We start from the raw sequence: 14,909 nt of genomic DNA, 5'->3' as shown, positions 1-14,909 counted from the left end.
AAATCACTTAAATCCTTGTGTTATTGTTTAATCTTTGCATCGTATGATCGTGATTTGTTTGTCAAGTTGATTCTTAATCCCACAGTTTGTTTTGATAATTATTAAATTAAGTTTATAGTGCTTACTAGAAAAAGACAAATTTAAACAAATTTCGTAAGTTTGTTCTAAGATTTAAACATAAGTAAGCGAAATACCCACATACCAATTATTTTCCCACGACCCCTACAAAAATACCAAAAATATTGCGAAAAATACAAATTAAGTTCATTTTAGAGTAAATTATTGAAATCGTCCCTATGGTTTGGTCAAAATTGCACGTTTGGTCCATAACTTTTTATTTGCACTCGGATCGTCCATGTGGTTTGATTTTGTTGTGTTTTTCGTCCCTATGGTTTGGTCAAAATTATACGTTTGGTCCCTAACTTTATGTATGTAAGGGACGAAAAATGCAACAAAATCAAACCACATGGATGATCCGAGTGCAAAAAAAAAAAATTAAGAACGAAACGTGTAATTTTAACCAAATCATAGGGACCATTTCAATAATTTACTCTTCATTTTATGTCCTTTTTGTAAGATCCTTAGGAAAATAGATCCATTTGTTTGTATAAAACCTGAATATGCATATTTAAAATTCATTTTTTTAAATCGAACCTAAAGAATTCTTTGAAGCGATTTTCAAACACTTATATAAGAAGCTAAATCACAACCACATATTTAGGTTCAAAGTTCCTAATGAATAAAATCAAAAGCTCAATAAAAACAAATAATTAAAGAAAGAACACCTATATAACACCATAGTTTTTCTACAAAAATATGATATTTTTGTAGGCTTTTCTACTTTTTTTTTTTCTTTTTTCTTTTTTATTGTCAAAAATATCATATTTTCCTAATATTTGTTGTGCAAATGTTCAATTTATACGAAAATATCAAATAATATAATATTGATTAGCATTTTTTGTTCCTGCGAAAATATAAGATGAAAAATGAAAAGAAATGTTTTTTAGGTTTAAATCAAGGTTCTAAATAACATAAGACGTGACTTGGCGGCAATGTCAAGCCTCAAGTTTTTCCGAGTCTTAACGAGCCACATTGTTTGTAAGGCGTGACTTAAGGCGACAATTTTTTATATAATTAATACTTTTATATGTATTTTTAACTATTATTCTATTTTATACACATATCTGAGTTAAGATGACGTTTTGGTAAAACTTGGCGGTAGGTACAAGCTTTGGAATGATAATGCACCATGACAAGTTTTTTAAAACCTTGGTTTAAATAGATGGACAAATCCGGTCAAATTTCAGAAATGGTTGCCAAAAGACCCTTAGGGTTTAGGTTAGGCCAAGGGCCCTTATATATCCCTATTTATATAAGGTTTAACATTCACTATTAATTAATCAATCTATTATATAACATAATATGTATGTGCATTGACTATCAGAAACTCAATAAAGTAAAATTTATTAGATTATTTATTGATGAAATTGATATTTATTAGGTTTCATAACAAACCATTAATGGTTGGCCAAATCATTAATACAAATAACACACTAGGCAAGAAAATTCCGTTCAACTTGGTGGGGAACCAAGTTGACTTGACCCAATTTGGGACGAATATTCCCCGTAAAAACGGGTAGCAACTACGGGGTCGGGGATCCCTATTAGGCTAAAATTGGGGATGAGGCTAGGGCCGAGTATACCAATCCCCAACCCGTCCACCCCCGCTTTGATCCTTATTAGCAACATTTTTTTAAACTTGATATACACTATGAATTTCTTGAGATGTCAATCGCCCTCAACAATGCACTGAGTGTATTTATAGATTTAATGAACCGAGTGCACAAATCTTTCATAAAAAAGTTTGTAATTGTATTTATTGACGTTATTCTAATTTATTCGAAACCCGAACATGATCATAATAAACATTTGTAACAAATCTTCCAAGTCTTGAAAGTAGCACAATTGTATGCCCAAGTATTCCAAATGTGATTTTTAGCTATGACAAATGAAATTCATGGGAGATCTTTTCCCATAAAGGTGTCAAAATTGATGCCTCGAAGATTGAAGAAGTGATGATCTTATTTAATGGAGACTTAATTGTCTGTCACTTACACCTTATGATGTAGGGAGATTATATCCATCACAACAAGTCAAAATTATATAAATGGTCCTTGTGGCTTATTAGATTGGTATGTTTCCTCATTATTATTTTTGGTTGACTATGGTCCTTATGGTTTAAACTTATTGCATGATTTGTCCGTATGGTTTTAACTTGTTACAAATTAATCTCAAATTACTATTTTATCCTTACTTTAAATTTTATTATTTATTTTTTTATTTATATAAACTAGGAAAGAGTCCATGCTTTGCATGAGTTGGAAATAATTTAAAGTTTCCTAAAAAGAAAAAAAAAATGGTCGGAAATAATTTAGAGTTTAAAAAAAAATTGGCCCAAAACTGACAGTTTCCAAAAACATGTAACAATGAAATGCAAGAGTGTACAGTAGGATCGACTACCCATTGACCAAGGAAGGGCAAGTATCGAAATAGAACAATGTTGGGAAATGTATCGAAATAGAACAATTTTGAAAAGGAAATGGGCCAAATTGACAATTGAACATATTTATGTGGGTGTAGATTGTAGTGGTAAAAATTGAAGGGATGAAAAATGTAAAACCCCAAAATAGTGGTGGCAAAATTTTAAAGTCCTAAACTTTAACAATATTGGAAAAAGAAAGGGGCCAAATTGACAATTTAACATATTTGTGTGGGTGGAGATTGTGGTGGTAAAAGTTGAAGGGGGTGAAAAGTATAAAACCCCCAAAGAGTAGTGGCATAATTCTAAAGTCCTAAACCTTACTGTTGAAACACGCCATGGGCTTTAAAATATATATATATATATATATATATATATATATATATATATATATATATATATATATATATATATATATATATATATATATATATATATATATATAAACTATGCTAACCTTATCTACCTCATTTTCTCCATATCGATCTTTCATGACAAGTTGTAGTTTGACCAACCACCATCATCATCTTCGTCATACTTGCTGTCTTGTCCAACCATCATCATCGTTGTCAAACTTATTTCTTTACATTCTCCTAGAGATGTGTATGGTTCTAGAACCAACCCGAACTGGATTGGAACCAAAATAACCGATAATCAGAAGATATGGATTAGGAGAACCGAGAACTAGACCGAATAACCCTATCCGGTCGAACCGATTCTGATTTCGATTCGACTCTTCTAGGTAGTGTGCTATCTAAGAAGTTTTCCAATATTGAAACCGGTCCAAACCTAATCAGAATCGAAAAAACCAAAAACTGAAAATGATGGATTGAAAGAACCGAGAACCAGATTGAATACCTGGTTCTAGTTCGGTTTTTTAGTTAAAAAGCTCATCCCTATTTTCTTCGGCAACCACCTTAATTCCTATTTGAACTCTCCATTGCCAAACAGGCGACACCAATTTAGGTATCTGGATCGTCATCTCCCCCGAAAAGATTTCGAGTTTGATTGTTTAACCAAATTAAAAACTATTTCGTAATCTTCTTTCTTGAAATATTAATTCCTTGATTTCAAATACAGCACTTTTCTTTTGTTTTCATGGTGAGAAAAAAGGAAAACACAACATTAGATATCAAGGAATTTGATCGAATTAACAAAAAACAACATTCATCGGAGCCGTATATATCAAGGGCTCGATTTTGATTTCATTTGAACTTAATTTCATGTTCTTAATCTTGATTTTGATTTCATCTAGAACTTTGATTTTATCCAACTTATTTTGAATTTGATTTGGAAACCCATGTCCTTAGATTTGGTGGAGGGTAATTAGAAGAGAATGGTTAAGGGTGGGTGAGGTAACCTTCTACTTGAATATTTGTGTAAATCATAAATAAATAAATAAATAAAGATATTAAATATAAAATATATAAAAATCGTTTTACATATGTTAGGACCAACCACACAAGAAACTAAAATCAAGACATCATCTTCATCAATAAAAATAGTTACCGACAAAATATGCAAATCTATGAAACGACATGGACCATTTATGTAATTTTATACATAAATTTTATCTCATGAGTATACACGAATGGTCCCTATGGTTTGGGGTAATTTGCGTACTTGTTCCCTAACTTATTTTTTTTAACTCGGAAGATCCCTATTGTTTGTGTTTGTTACGCGCTTGGTCCCTACTGTTTGTTTTTGTTACACATTTGGTCCTTGTCTTCCTTAAAAAGACTATTATTTAAATAGAGAAAAATGATATGATAGGTAAAGTAAGGTGAGGGGATGGAGTTGTGGGTGTATTTATTTAAATAAGTTAAAAAATCAAGGGCAAATTAGTCTTTTTAGGTAAGACAAGGATCAAACGTGTAACAAAAACGAACAATAAGGACCTTCTGAATTAAAAATATAAGTTAAGGACCAAACACACAAATTATGTTAAACCATAGGGACCATTCGTGTAATTTACTCTATAATAATATTCTTTAGACCAGGAATCTTTCCTACAGCTGGAAAAGCAGGCCCTCATTTGCCTCGAAGCATATTTAATCTTAAATTCAAGAACCCATCATAATCAAGATGATCTGGTATCCACTAGAGTAGTGGTGCATGTATTCATATAATCATACTATCCCCAAATCGTGATCCAATTCCACTAAATGTGGCATCATCTCGGGCCTAATTAGTGCTAAACTAGTCATTATTGATCCGATTGCAAAAGGGTGTGTGGATTTTGATTTGCATTTGGGGTTTTAAAGCTTTTAATGCATACAAAACCCCGATGGAATCAAGAATTGATGTGGGGTATCAAATATGAATGTGGGATTGTAGAGTTCCAATCGATATCTCATCTTATCCATTTCAATCATCAAAATATGAACATTACCCTGGTGTCCATGAATTCGATCATTGAAAGTTTTGAAACACAAATCATTTGCAAAATTCGCATCTTGAATCTATATCATCTGATGAAAAAAGATATAACAATAATAGACATACATAGAGTCACTCAGATGAAATCAATCCCTCACTATTTGACCTAAAATTTACATTGCCGAATCAATAGCATTAGAAGTCTGTCGCGGCGGAGGACACAACAGCAGCGGCGGAGGAGGAGGAAAAGAATTTCTTCGGTGGGAGGAGCATAGATCTACACAAAGGGCAAGTTACTTGACCTTCGTCTACCCATCTATCCAAACACTCTCGATGGAAGACATGTTTACAATTGAGAAGCTCTCTGATTAGATGAGTTGAATCGATACAATCCAGGCAAACGGAGCACGCCGCCGTCTCTGATTCGCCATGACTGTAGGCGAAATCGGAGTAGGGTATGATTGGGACTTTAGCTTTGATGGAGGCGGTAACGACGTGGACAGGGACAGGGAGGAGGGAGGGGGAGGAGCCGTCTAAGATGAGAACGTAATTAGAGGAGGAGAAGGTGTAATCGTCGGGATCAGGCGGCGATTTGAAGAGGCCGACATGAGTGAGTGCTGCAAGTAGGAGTGATACAAGATGAGATGCTAAATTTGTGAAGATTGTCACAGTGATTGCTTGTGGAATCTTGATTGCTAGATAGAAAAGCCCCATGGAATTCTGTTTTAGATTAGATGAAAGAATGGAATCCGGCGGCGATTTATAGAAAGGGGCGGAAGAACGGTGACAACGGTGGATGTTGTAGTGTTTTGCAAAAATGGCAGTGCGATAGAGACTCATCCAATTCTTTATTATTGACTACTTTATTTTTAAGATTAGATTAGATGAACATAAATATGATATTGACGTTATTTATGTAGATTTTTTTATTTTATATAATGTCTAGTTGTTATGATTAGATGAACATAAATATGATGTTGACAATTTTTATGTAGAATTTTTATATTATATAATGTCTAGTTGTTATGTAAAGTAAATGATATCAATCGACCTTTAGTTTTTGATATATATATATATATATATATATATATATATATATATATATATATATATATATATATATATATATATATATATATGAACCTTTAACTATTGTGTGATTGTAAGACCAAACATCAACCATTGATTTAAAAAGGGGTATGATCGACATTTTCTTTTGTATTACCTAAATTAAAATAGTTGTATATATGGAAGCAATTCGAACGTTTCAAATGATAATATATTTTCAGTTGTTTAATTAGGTATCAGATTTGTTTAATTAGGGTTCAGATCGACATATTGTTTTCATGAATCTTTTATTAATCAAGGTTTGCTGTAGTTCGTTTGAAGTTGTCATACTCAACAATTCTGATTTTGCTATGATAATGAGTATCGTCGATGATGAAATCAACACCAGTATAAGCGATGGATCTGTTCGATTTCTGATTGGTATAAATGTATGATTTTATCTGTTTTTTTGTTTATATTTTTTACATTATCCATATTAAACTGGTTATTTTTCCACTGATTCGTCCAATCGTCATATGAAATTCTTAAAGAATAATGAGTATCGTTGATGATGAAATCAAACATCAGTATAAGCGATGGATCTGTTCGATTTCTGTTTGGTATAAATGTATGTTTTTATCTGTTTTTTTGTTTATATTTTTTACATTATGTTTCTTAAACTGGTTATTTTTCATTGATTCGTCAATTCGTCATATGAAATTCTTAAGGAATGATATAGTTTATCATTCTTAAAGAATCTTGTATTCTTAAAGAATTATGAAAACTATTTTCAAAATATATACATTCTAACCGATTATTCATAATTAACTTAAATAGTTCTGTTAAATTGAACAAAATAAAGGAATTTGTTTTGTAGTACTTTCAGTTTGAACAAAACATTATTTTATAATAAACTTACAACTTAATATGTATTTTATATATCAGATTATTAGTCTATTGAAGATGATGAATGATCTTTTTAATCAGGTGGTTATGAAGCATTGCATGGGACACAAGAAAGCAGTTGTGGAAAGGAAGAGACTCTGTAGGATTTGCAATAAGTTGACAGATCATGATATGAGGAATTGTCCATATAGGAAGACATATCGTTATTGAATTTCAATTCGTTTGCTAGTCATTTTATTTTCTCATGGTTATGAGAATTTATTTTCATTAAATGTTTGGATATGTCTGATTTCATTAAATAAGATAATTATAATTATATTTATTTTCATTTGGAATAAGATCTATTTCATTGAATTAGTTTTTTTTTTTTTTTTGAAAAGGCAAATATAACATTTATCCAACTTGAATTAGTTAGTTATAATTATATGTATTTTCATCAAATGTCGGAATACATTTATAATAATAGCACATATTCTTCAAGAATTGAGCATTAAATTTGGAATTATGATCTGTATTTGCTCAAATGTATCAGACTTTGATTTTAGTTACTTGTATTTTGGAGTCAAGAATTTATTTTATCAATTGAATATATAAATAATAACGAAATTTATTAACGTTTTTAATGAATATAGTATTATCCAAAAATATGAGGCGTTTAACATGCAGTTGCTCTGATTTTGATTGTTCAGTTACTTTTTTGCCAACTTTTCTTATTCCTCGCCTATAAAACCAAATGGACAATGAAAAGACAAGTAACTTCCTAATGGAGAATGAAATGCAGAATGAAGAATTTATCACTCACCAACAGTCAGAAGATCCAATTGATTGGTCAGATAATATAGATGACGAAATCTATGTTTCGGATTACGTTGATCATGAAGAAAATGAAGGTAAAAATTTTCTGAATGACTCAAAACTACAAACATTGTTATTGTTGTAATTCACATTCCTGCAAAAATATAGTTAATATTTTTTTTTTTGTAATCATTATAATGTTACGTATGAACTGATACAGAAATCAGTAGCAGTAGTTGTTTATTCTTTAGGAATGTGTTTTAGAAAATATATTCAATCACACATTATTCTTTCATTATTCTTTAAGAATGCTACTAATAAAACAATAACTAATATATTACTGTTGCAGAACAATTTGTAGTTGTAAGTGATTATACATCTCCGGGTGGGACAGATTATTATACACCCAAGACCAATGAAGATGTAAAGCCTAAAGTCAACGACATATATGATACATATGATGCAGCTGTAGAAATGTACAAAAATTATGCATTTCAAGCAGGTTTTGATATTAGGCTAGGATCAAACAAGAAGACGGATGGTACTTTCACAAGCAGGTACTTAATATGTAACAGAGAAGGAAAGCCCAACACTGGTAATGTTGACACTATTGATATTCAGTACAAAAAAATAAAACGAAGAAAAGATATGCATAGGACAGAATGTGAGGCTCATATTGTATTCAAGCTCCTTCCTCAGACAGGAAAATATGTGGTTAATTCGTTGAAAGACATAATCATATGTTGATACCTAAGGCTAATATGCATTTGTCACGTGCGAAAAGAAAACTAGTCTCAGCAAACTTACATTTATAACATGTCTAAGAATAATGTTGGGGCAAAAAAAGCTTATAGGTTAATGTGTGGTCTCCAAGGTGGGTGTTCAGTTCGTGGTGGATTGGCTATTGATTACAAGAATTGTGCTAGGAATTTAAATTGTTTTATTGGTGGTAGTGATGCCCAATTGATTGTCAACATAATGGAAGAGAGAGTTAAATATGCACCAAACTTCTCATTCGAGTTTAGAGTCGAGGAAAAAAGATTATTTTCAATGTTTTGGGCTGACGAAACTTCCAAGTATAACTATAAGGAGTTTGGGGATGCCGTTTCATTTGATGCCACCTACCAGACTAACAGGTTATTAGGTTACTAATAATTTTTTAAAATACATTTTCATGATTATAACATATTTTACATTTAGGTATAACATGGTATTTGTTCCATTTACTGGAATTGATAACCATAAGAGGTGTGTCACATTTGGTGCTGGATTGCTTACCCGAGAAGACACAGATTCTTACAAATGGTTACTAAAATGTTTTTTGAAAGCTTTTGGGAGTCCACCTAAGATTATAATGTCTGATCAAGATCCGGCAATCAAAAAAGCAGTTGATGAATTGTTACCACTATCCAGTCATCGTTTATGTATGTGGCATATAACAACAAAATTACCAAAAAAGGTATACATACCACTATTATTTTCTACAATTGAATATTCTTTTCAAAAAAATTTCTTATTTAATTCACAATTTCTGTTATTCTTTGTATGCTTACATTTTTATGTTATTTGTATTTTTTTTAGTTAACTTGGGAAATTGCCAACAATTCAGACTTTAAGAAACGTTTCAACAACTTGATATGGAATGCAAAAATTAATGAAGTTGAGTTTGAAGCCGGATGGGACAATATGATTACAGAATTTCATCTTGAGGATAATACATGGTTAAGAAAGATGTTTGGTTTGAGGAGACTTTGGATTCCTGCATTTTTCAAGAATGTTCCACTGTCCGGTTTGATGAGAACCACGTCACTCTCAGAAAGTCAAAACTGGTCTTTTCAGAACACTACACTATCCGGATCATATCTTGTCAATTTTATGATGACATTTGACTTGGTCATGGAAAGACAAAGGCACACTCAAAATTCATCGGATTACACAACTACGACAACATTTCCGAAGAACATTACATATCTTCCTTAAGAACCACATGCAGCAAAGGTTTACACTAGAAGAATATTTTATCAAGTTCAGGAAGAGATTTTTGAATCTGAAAAATCATGTTTTATCACAAAAGTCGTAACTGATTCTTCTGATGGTGTTGACATGTTTGATGTCTTAGAGAGAAAGAAAAGTGTTAGCACACGGACAAAGGAAGTTGTCCCCGACCAACCCGAGGAGGAAGAATATCATTTTGATAGTCTTGTGAAGGACAAAGATTTTAAGGTATGTTTGTGGTATTAATTGATATTGAAATTAATTAAAATTTAAATCATAGACAATTTAATTGATATTGAAATTAATTAATTTTTCATCAATAAAATGTAGGTTACTCACAACAAGAGTGAAGGATCCTTCATGTGTACATGCATGCATTTTGAACATGTTGGAGTTCTATGCAGGCACATATTTTCTGTTATGAGGTACTATAATCTTGAAAAAATACCCGAAAGATATATATTGAAGCGTTGGTGTAGAGACATAATTCCTCCAGAATTATTGAGGCGTCGGTTTAAGAATTCTCAAATGAACGGAAAAGTTAACCAGGCAGCAATCGACATCTTTTCAACTGTTGATCGTTGTGTCTCATTTTTGAGTCATGATCCAGTGAAGTTGCATGAGTACTTAGAGGAGATAAATAAGTTGAAAATGAAGTACTGCCTTTCATCTTCGTCTGACAATTTGGTTAACATGAATCATTTTGAACAGATTATAGGTGTTACTCTTCCAAAGGAACGTGAAATTGAGAATCCTTCTATAATCAACAACAAAGGTTCTGGTACTCATGGAAAACGACTTAAAAGTAAAAAAGAGATGTTGACAAATCAATGTCATAAACCAAAGAGAATGTGTAACTCATGCAAACAGAAGGTTAATCATGATAAGAGGAATTGTCCCTTGAAGGCTAAAGTAGTGTAGTATTTTTTTGTCTTATTCATGCAACAATTGAATTAAACGACTTTACGTTTTTCATTAATTTCTTTTACAATAAAGAGTATGTGTTATTTAGATTGTTATAAGTAGCTAAGTACTCATTGTTATAAGTAACTAATTCCTTTATTCTTTGTTTTGTTATTTTACCTTCACCTGTTTTAGTTTATTACTCAATACATAATCATTTTTAAAACTATGTTTTATAATTAATTCTTTTAGAATATATACTATCACAAGCTATTATTTGATTTATTACATGTAAGTGCAGCATACTTGGGAACAATTAGTTACACGTAATAACCAGCCAATGCAAATCATTTTTAAAACTATGTTTTATAATTAATTCTTTTAGAATATATCTACCAGAATGTCCAGTTAAATGTAATTCAAAATTATCATTCAATACCATATTAAAACACCATATTCTAAGAGATTATCCATGTAAATGATATATATTTTTATAAACTATTTTTACTGATTGTCAATGCAAATCAATCATCATAAGAACCACTAATTTAAAGTATTGTTTACTCATATTCCTAATAAATCAGCCATAAAAAATCACATTCCACAGATATTTGTTAGAATCACCAATAAAATCATATTTTAATTATATAAGAGTTCAAAAAATTGTCACCACCCAAAACATTTAACTTTTATTTCAATCATAACTTCCATAAACCATCATTTTTTTCATACCTTAACTTCAAAATAATAAGATGTTCCATCAACCAAAGTCTGACATAAGTTAAAACAAACGACATACAAAAACTTAAAGCAAACCAAACAATATAAAAACTATTGTTTTGCAAACCGGACATTCAAAACACTAATATTGTTATACAATTATACCCGTTTCAGCCACTTTTTCCCTTTCCTTGCTTTTTTTTTATACTTCTTTCTTTTATTCTTTGCTAACTCCTTCGCTTCATCAAACAACATACTTTTCTGCAATATATCTAGCTTTGAAAACTTATCAGCTTCTTCCAACAACATGTCTTTCTGCAGGTTGTGATCCGAGGTCATCAGTCTATACATATATTTGTACCTCAGTCTTGATAATACCACAACATCACTATGTTTTATTCCTTTAAATCCTATTTCCCACTTCCCTTCTAGATCTCCCTTATAACACTCCATGTGCCTCATCAAATATATACCACAGTCAGGACCAATATCACGGACTTCCCAAACCACTCTCATGATTTTTGCTTCCTTTGAGTACAATTCAACATGCATTCGATGGTTTTGTGTCATCAAGTAGTTGCAAAAGAACCCTTGCTGCACCCAAAGTCAAATACATGTTGTTAACCATGATTTATTCATATATGATTTCCATATTTGCTAAAATGTAATAATATTATTTCTTACAAGTGTTCTTGGTATTTTTCCATATCGACTTTCAACTGTACCGATACGTTTCACATGATCAATAATCAAATATCTTCCCCTCTTTAAGTCGAAACACAACATATAATACTTGTCAACATCAACTATCGGGAAGAAAACCTGCACAAGTGACTAAATTATTTAACATGCTATTCACATCAATATTTTTGAAATTTATATCTTTCATTATAAAAAAAATACCAGTCCAACATCACTTAAGTTTGCTTTGATATCCAAATTTCCAATGAACATTTCAAGCATTAAAGTGAACTCCTTAAGTCTAGAAATCTCAAGCTCTGTTTCGTCCATCACTAATTCGTTCTGCAGGAATCAGTTAACCAACAATTAACATAATAAAACATTTCATTTGTAATGAACTTCAAGTATTAAAAAATTTCTGCATACCATAAAATAGGTATTAAAGTACAATATTGTTGTTGTTCCTATTTCTCTGTATCGTTCGATAGTGTTTAAGAATGTTGCCCAACAATTAATTATCGACCTATGAATGAACATTTTTTCTTCAAAGAAATATGCATCACCTTGAAGAAGGCTTTCTCCTTCTTCGAAATCCAAAATCACATCCCTACTTACACACATACTCATTAACAATCATGTACAAACCATATACCATGCTTAATATATATGATTAAAAAATGAATATAAAATTTAAACTTACAATTGATCTCTTTTAGAAGCGAAAATAGAGTTGCAAAGAGTCGTTTCTTCTTTTCTTACTCTTTCATGTACCCGAGTTATCCTATCCACAAATGGTGACCGCTCATAGTTTGTAACCTTACCTTTCCTTCTCCCAGTCACATTTGATTCTTTTTCAATGTTCTCTCTATCCTTCTCAACAACTGATTCGTTTAGATCAGTCAATAAATTTCTTGAGCTTTGTGCAGTAAAAGTTGCTTCCTCATTGATTGTCTCTTTTGAACTCTTATCAACCCCATTATTGTTATCTCCAACATAAGTAACCTTCTTATCACCTATTACTTTATCCATCATATCCAACACTTTATCCACAACTCTAGGGAGTTTAAAGAATTGTGAACTACTCAATTCATTTATATTACCCCATGCTTCATTATTTTCACCTATAGGCGTCACGTAGTCATGTGCAACTTCTTTCCCTTCCCTGTGTTGCCCAATGCCGTCTACAGTCTCTTTTGTCCCGTATGGTGTAACTGGACTTTTATTTGACCCGGAAGCTTGTCCAAAATTTTCATGTTGTGCATTTTTCTGTAACATGTCATCATCTGTCTCTGTGTCCTCATCAATGCCATCACTTTCATTTACAACTGCATCTTCATTAATCCCCACATCATTAAACAACATTTTCATCATTGTTATCCTTTCTCTCAATATTTCACTATCAGGAAACTTTTTCAGCCCTTCAATTAATGCTTTTGACATGCTTCCTTTTTCAGTCAATATTTTATTGTACTCGATGTCAAATATGGCACAATATGCCTGCATGTACCAAATACTTAAACTGTCATATACAAATAATATTACACATTCATTGATTCATAATAATTAATATCAGGAAACATTATTATTAATCCATTATTTAAGATTCAAATAATTTTAAAACTCATCACAACCTCCTATATACCTCATACCATGTCACCATTCTGAATAAGTTATATAACATAATCACGTCTATATGATCCAATATGTAATTCAAACCTAAATATTTTATTATAATGTGCCTATTCTTAAATATAATACACCATCACTTACACAATCAAACTTAATATGATTCTATGTTAACTGGATATAAAATAACAGTGCTTACCTCCTCATCTGCAAATTCTCTCTCAATTGTTTCCAACTCCATATCTGTATCACTACTAACATCTTCATTCTGATCATCTTCTCTTCTGATGAAATGCCCCATCCCAAGAGCATTCGCATTCACCTCAGAATCCTCGATCTTTTCCAGCTTATCTCCAGTAACATGTATTATGAAAGGAGTCCTTTTTTTCAATTTAATGCTTTCACTTATGCGGAAATTAAACACATAAACAAGCTGTACACATATTAATAATTTGTTACAACATATAATAATATAACAATTATAGAATAATAATCATTAGTATTTAAAATATATTTACGACATTCATACCAACAATACGGTAATAGGCCCTGAGTAATAGCATAACCGGTCGTCCCGATTCCATAATTGTTTCCTTGTCATCAAGCTATCAACCATGTACTGACACCAATCAATAGTTGAATAGTCTTCCAACAGAACTAACTTCTCAACAACTTTTATTTGACATGTCCCCATTTGCTTTGACTCAATAAAGGTGTTGATAAACAATATAATAAAATTAAGTCTAAAGAGAATGTCATCCACTCTTGAATCCTTTATTTTTTTCAAATACACTGTACTAGAAAACAATTTTTTTGGATACTGAGCCATCCATTCTTTAAGTACATGATTGTCCGTCCCAAAGGAAGGTAGTTCCTTAATATTAACACCCTCCATAGGTATACCCATAATCTCATGTATCCTTTCTTTGGTTATTTCCATGGCACCATTTGGCAACACAAGTCTATTTGTCAATGGATCATAATTATCAAGAAGATAGTAGTTTAAGTGCCCTGGTAAACTACCGATATCTATATCTAATAATGTACCTAAACCCATTTTTTTAACTTGTTCTTTTTGCGCCTTTGTCAAACTCCTTACAGCTAGGCTCATCTTCGCTGGTGACATTCTACTATTTAGTCTTCTAAGCCCTTCTGGATGCCTTTTATCCATCTTCTTTTCCATTCTCTTTTCCAATTTCTTTTCCTTTACCTTCTTCTCAAACTTTTTCTTTGAATTGCTACTTATTTCAATTGGCTTGTGCTTTCCAGAACCATATTCCTTTTTACTTGTTTTAGCCTTTGCTACTAAATTACACTT

The 14,909-nt window shown here is 31.5% G+C and overlaps 2 protein-coding genes across 2 annotated transcripts; one reads left to right on the top strand and one right to left on the bottom strand.

Annotated features, from left to right (window-relative positions):
* Nucleotides 1-4,978: 4,978 nt before the first annotated feature.
* Nucleotides 4,979-5,784, bottom strand: LOC145056945 (putative E3 ubiquitin-protein ligase RHA1A). Its single transcript, XM_079004685.1, has one exon. It carries the CDS (start codon nt 5,756-5,758, stop codon nt 5,114-5,116), a length of 645 nt encoding a protein of 214 aa, XP_078860811.1. The 5' UTR covers nt 5,759-5,784; the 3' UTR covers nt 4,979-5,113.
* A 2,698-nt stretch (nt 5,785-8,482) lies between these two features.
* On the top strand, nt 8,483-10,582 carry LOC145060204 (protein FAR1-RELATED SEQUENCE 5-like). The gene is made up of 5 exons (XM_079007910.1): nt 8,483-8,802; nt 8,867-9,125; nt 9,248-9,455; nt 9,741-9,889; nt 9,992-10,582. The coding sequence occupies exons 1-5, from the start codon at nt 8,483-8,485 to the stop codon at nt 10,580-10,582; spliced, it is 1,527 nt and encodes a 508-aa protein (XP_078864036.1).
* The last annotated feature ends 4,327 nt before the right edge of the window (nt 10,583-14,909 follow it).

The sequence above is a fragment of the Lactuca serriola genome, chromosome 6, assembly GCF_051521515.1.
Source record: "Lactuca serriola cultivar US96UC23 chromosome 6, Lser_US96UC23_V15, whole genome shotgun sequence".
NCBI lineage: Eukaryota > Viridiplantae > Streptophyta > Magnoliopsida > Asterales > Asteraceae > Lactuca > Lactuca serriola.
Note: the sequence above shows the minus strand (reverse complement) of the source record. Positions and strands in the feature narration are given on the sequence as shown.

Excerpts from the sequence above, each read along its gene's own strand:
- LOC145056945 (XM_079004685.1), bottom strand. The coding sequence starts at position 5,758 with ATGAGTCTCTATCGCACTGCCATTTTTGCAAAACACTACAACATCCAC.
- LOC145060204 (XM_079007910.1), top strand. The coding sequence starts at position 8,483 with ATGTCTAAGAATAATGTTGGGGCAAAAAAAGCTTATAGGTTAATGTGT. Across the intron at positions 9,126-9,247 it reads CAACAAAATTACCAAAAAAG|TTAACTTGGGAAATTGCCAA; the intron begins GTATACATACCA and ends TATTTTTTTTAG. Across the intron at positions 9,890-9,991 it reads TGAAGGACAAAGATTTTAAG|GTTACTCACAACAAGAGTGA; the intron begins GTATGTTTGTGG and ends AATAAAATGTAG.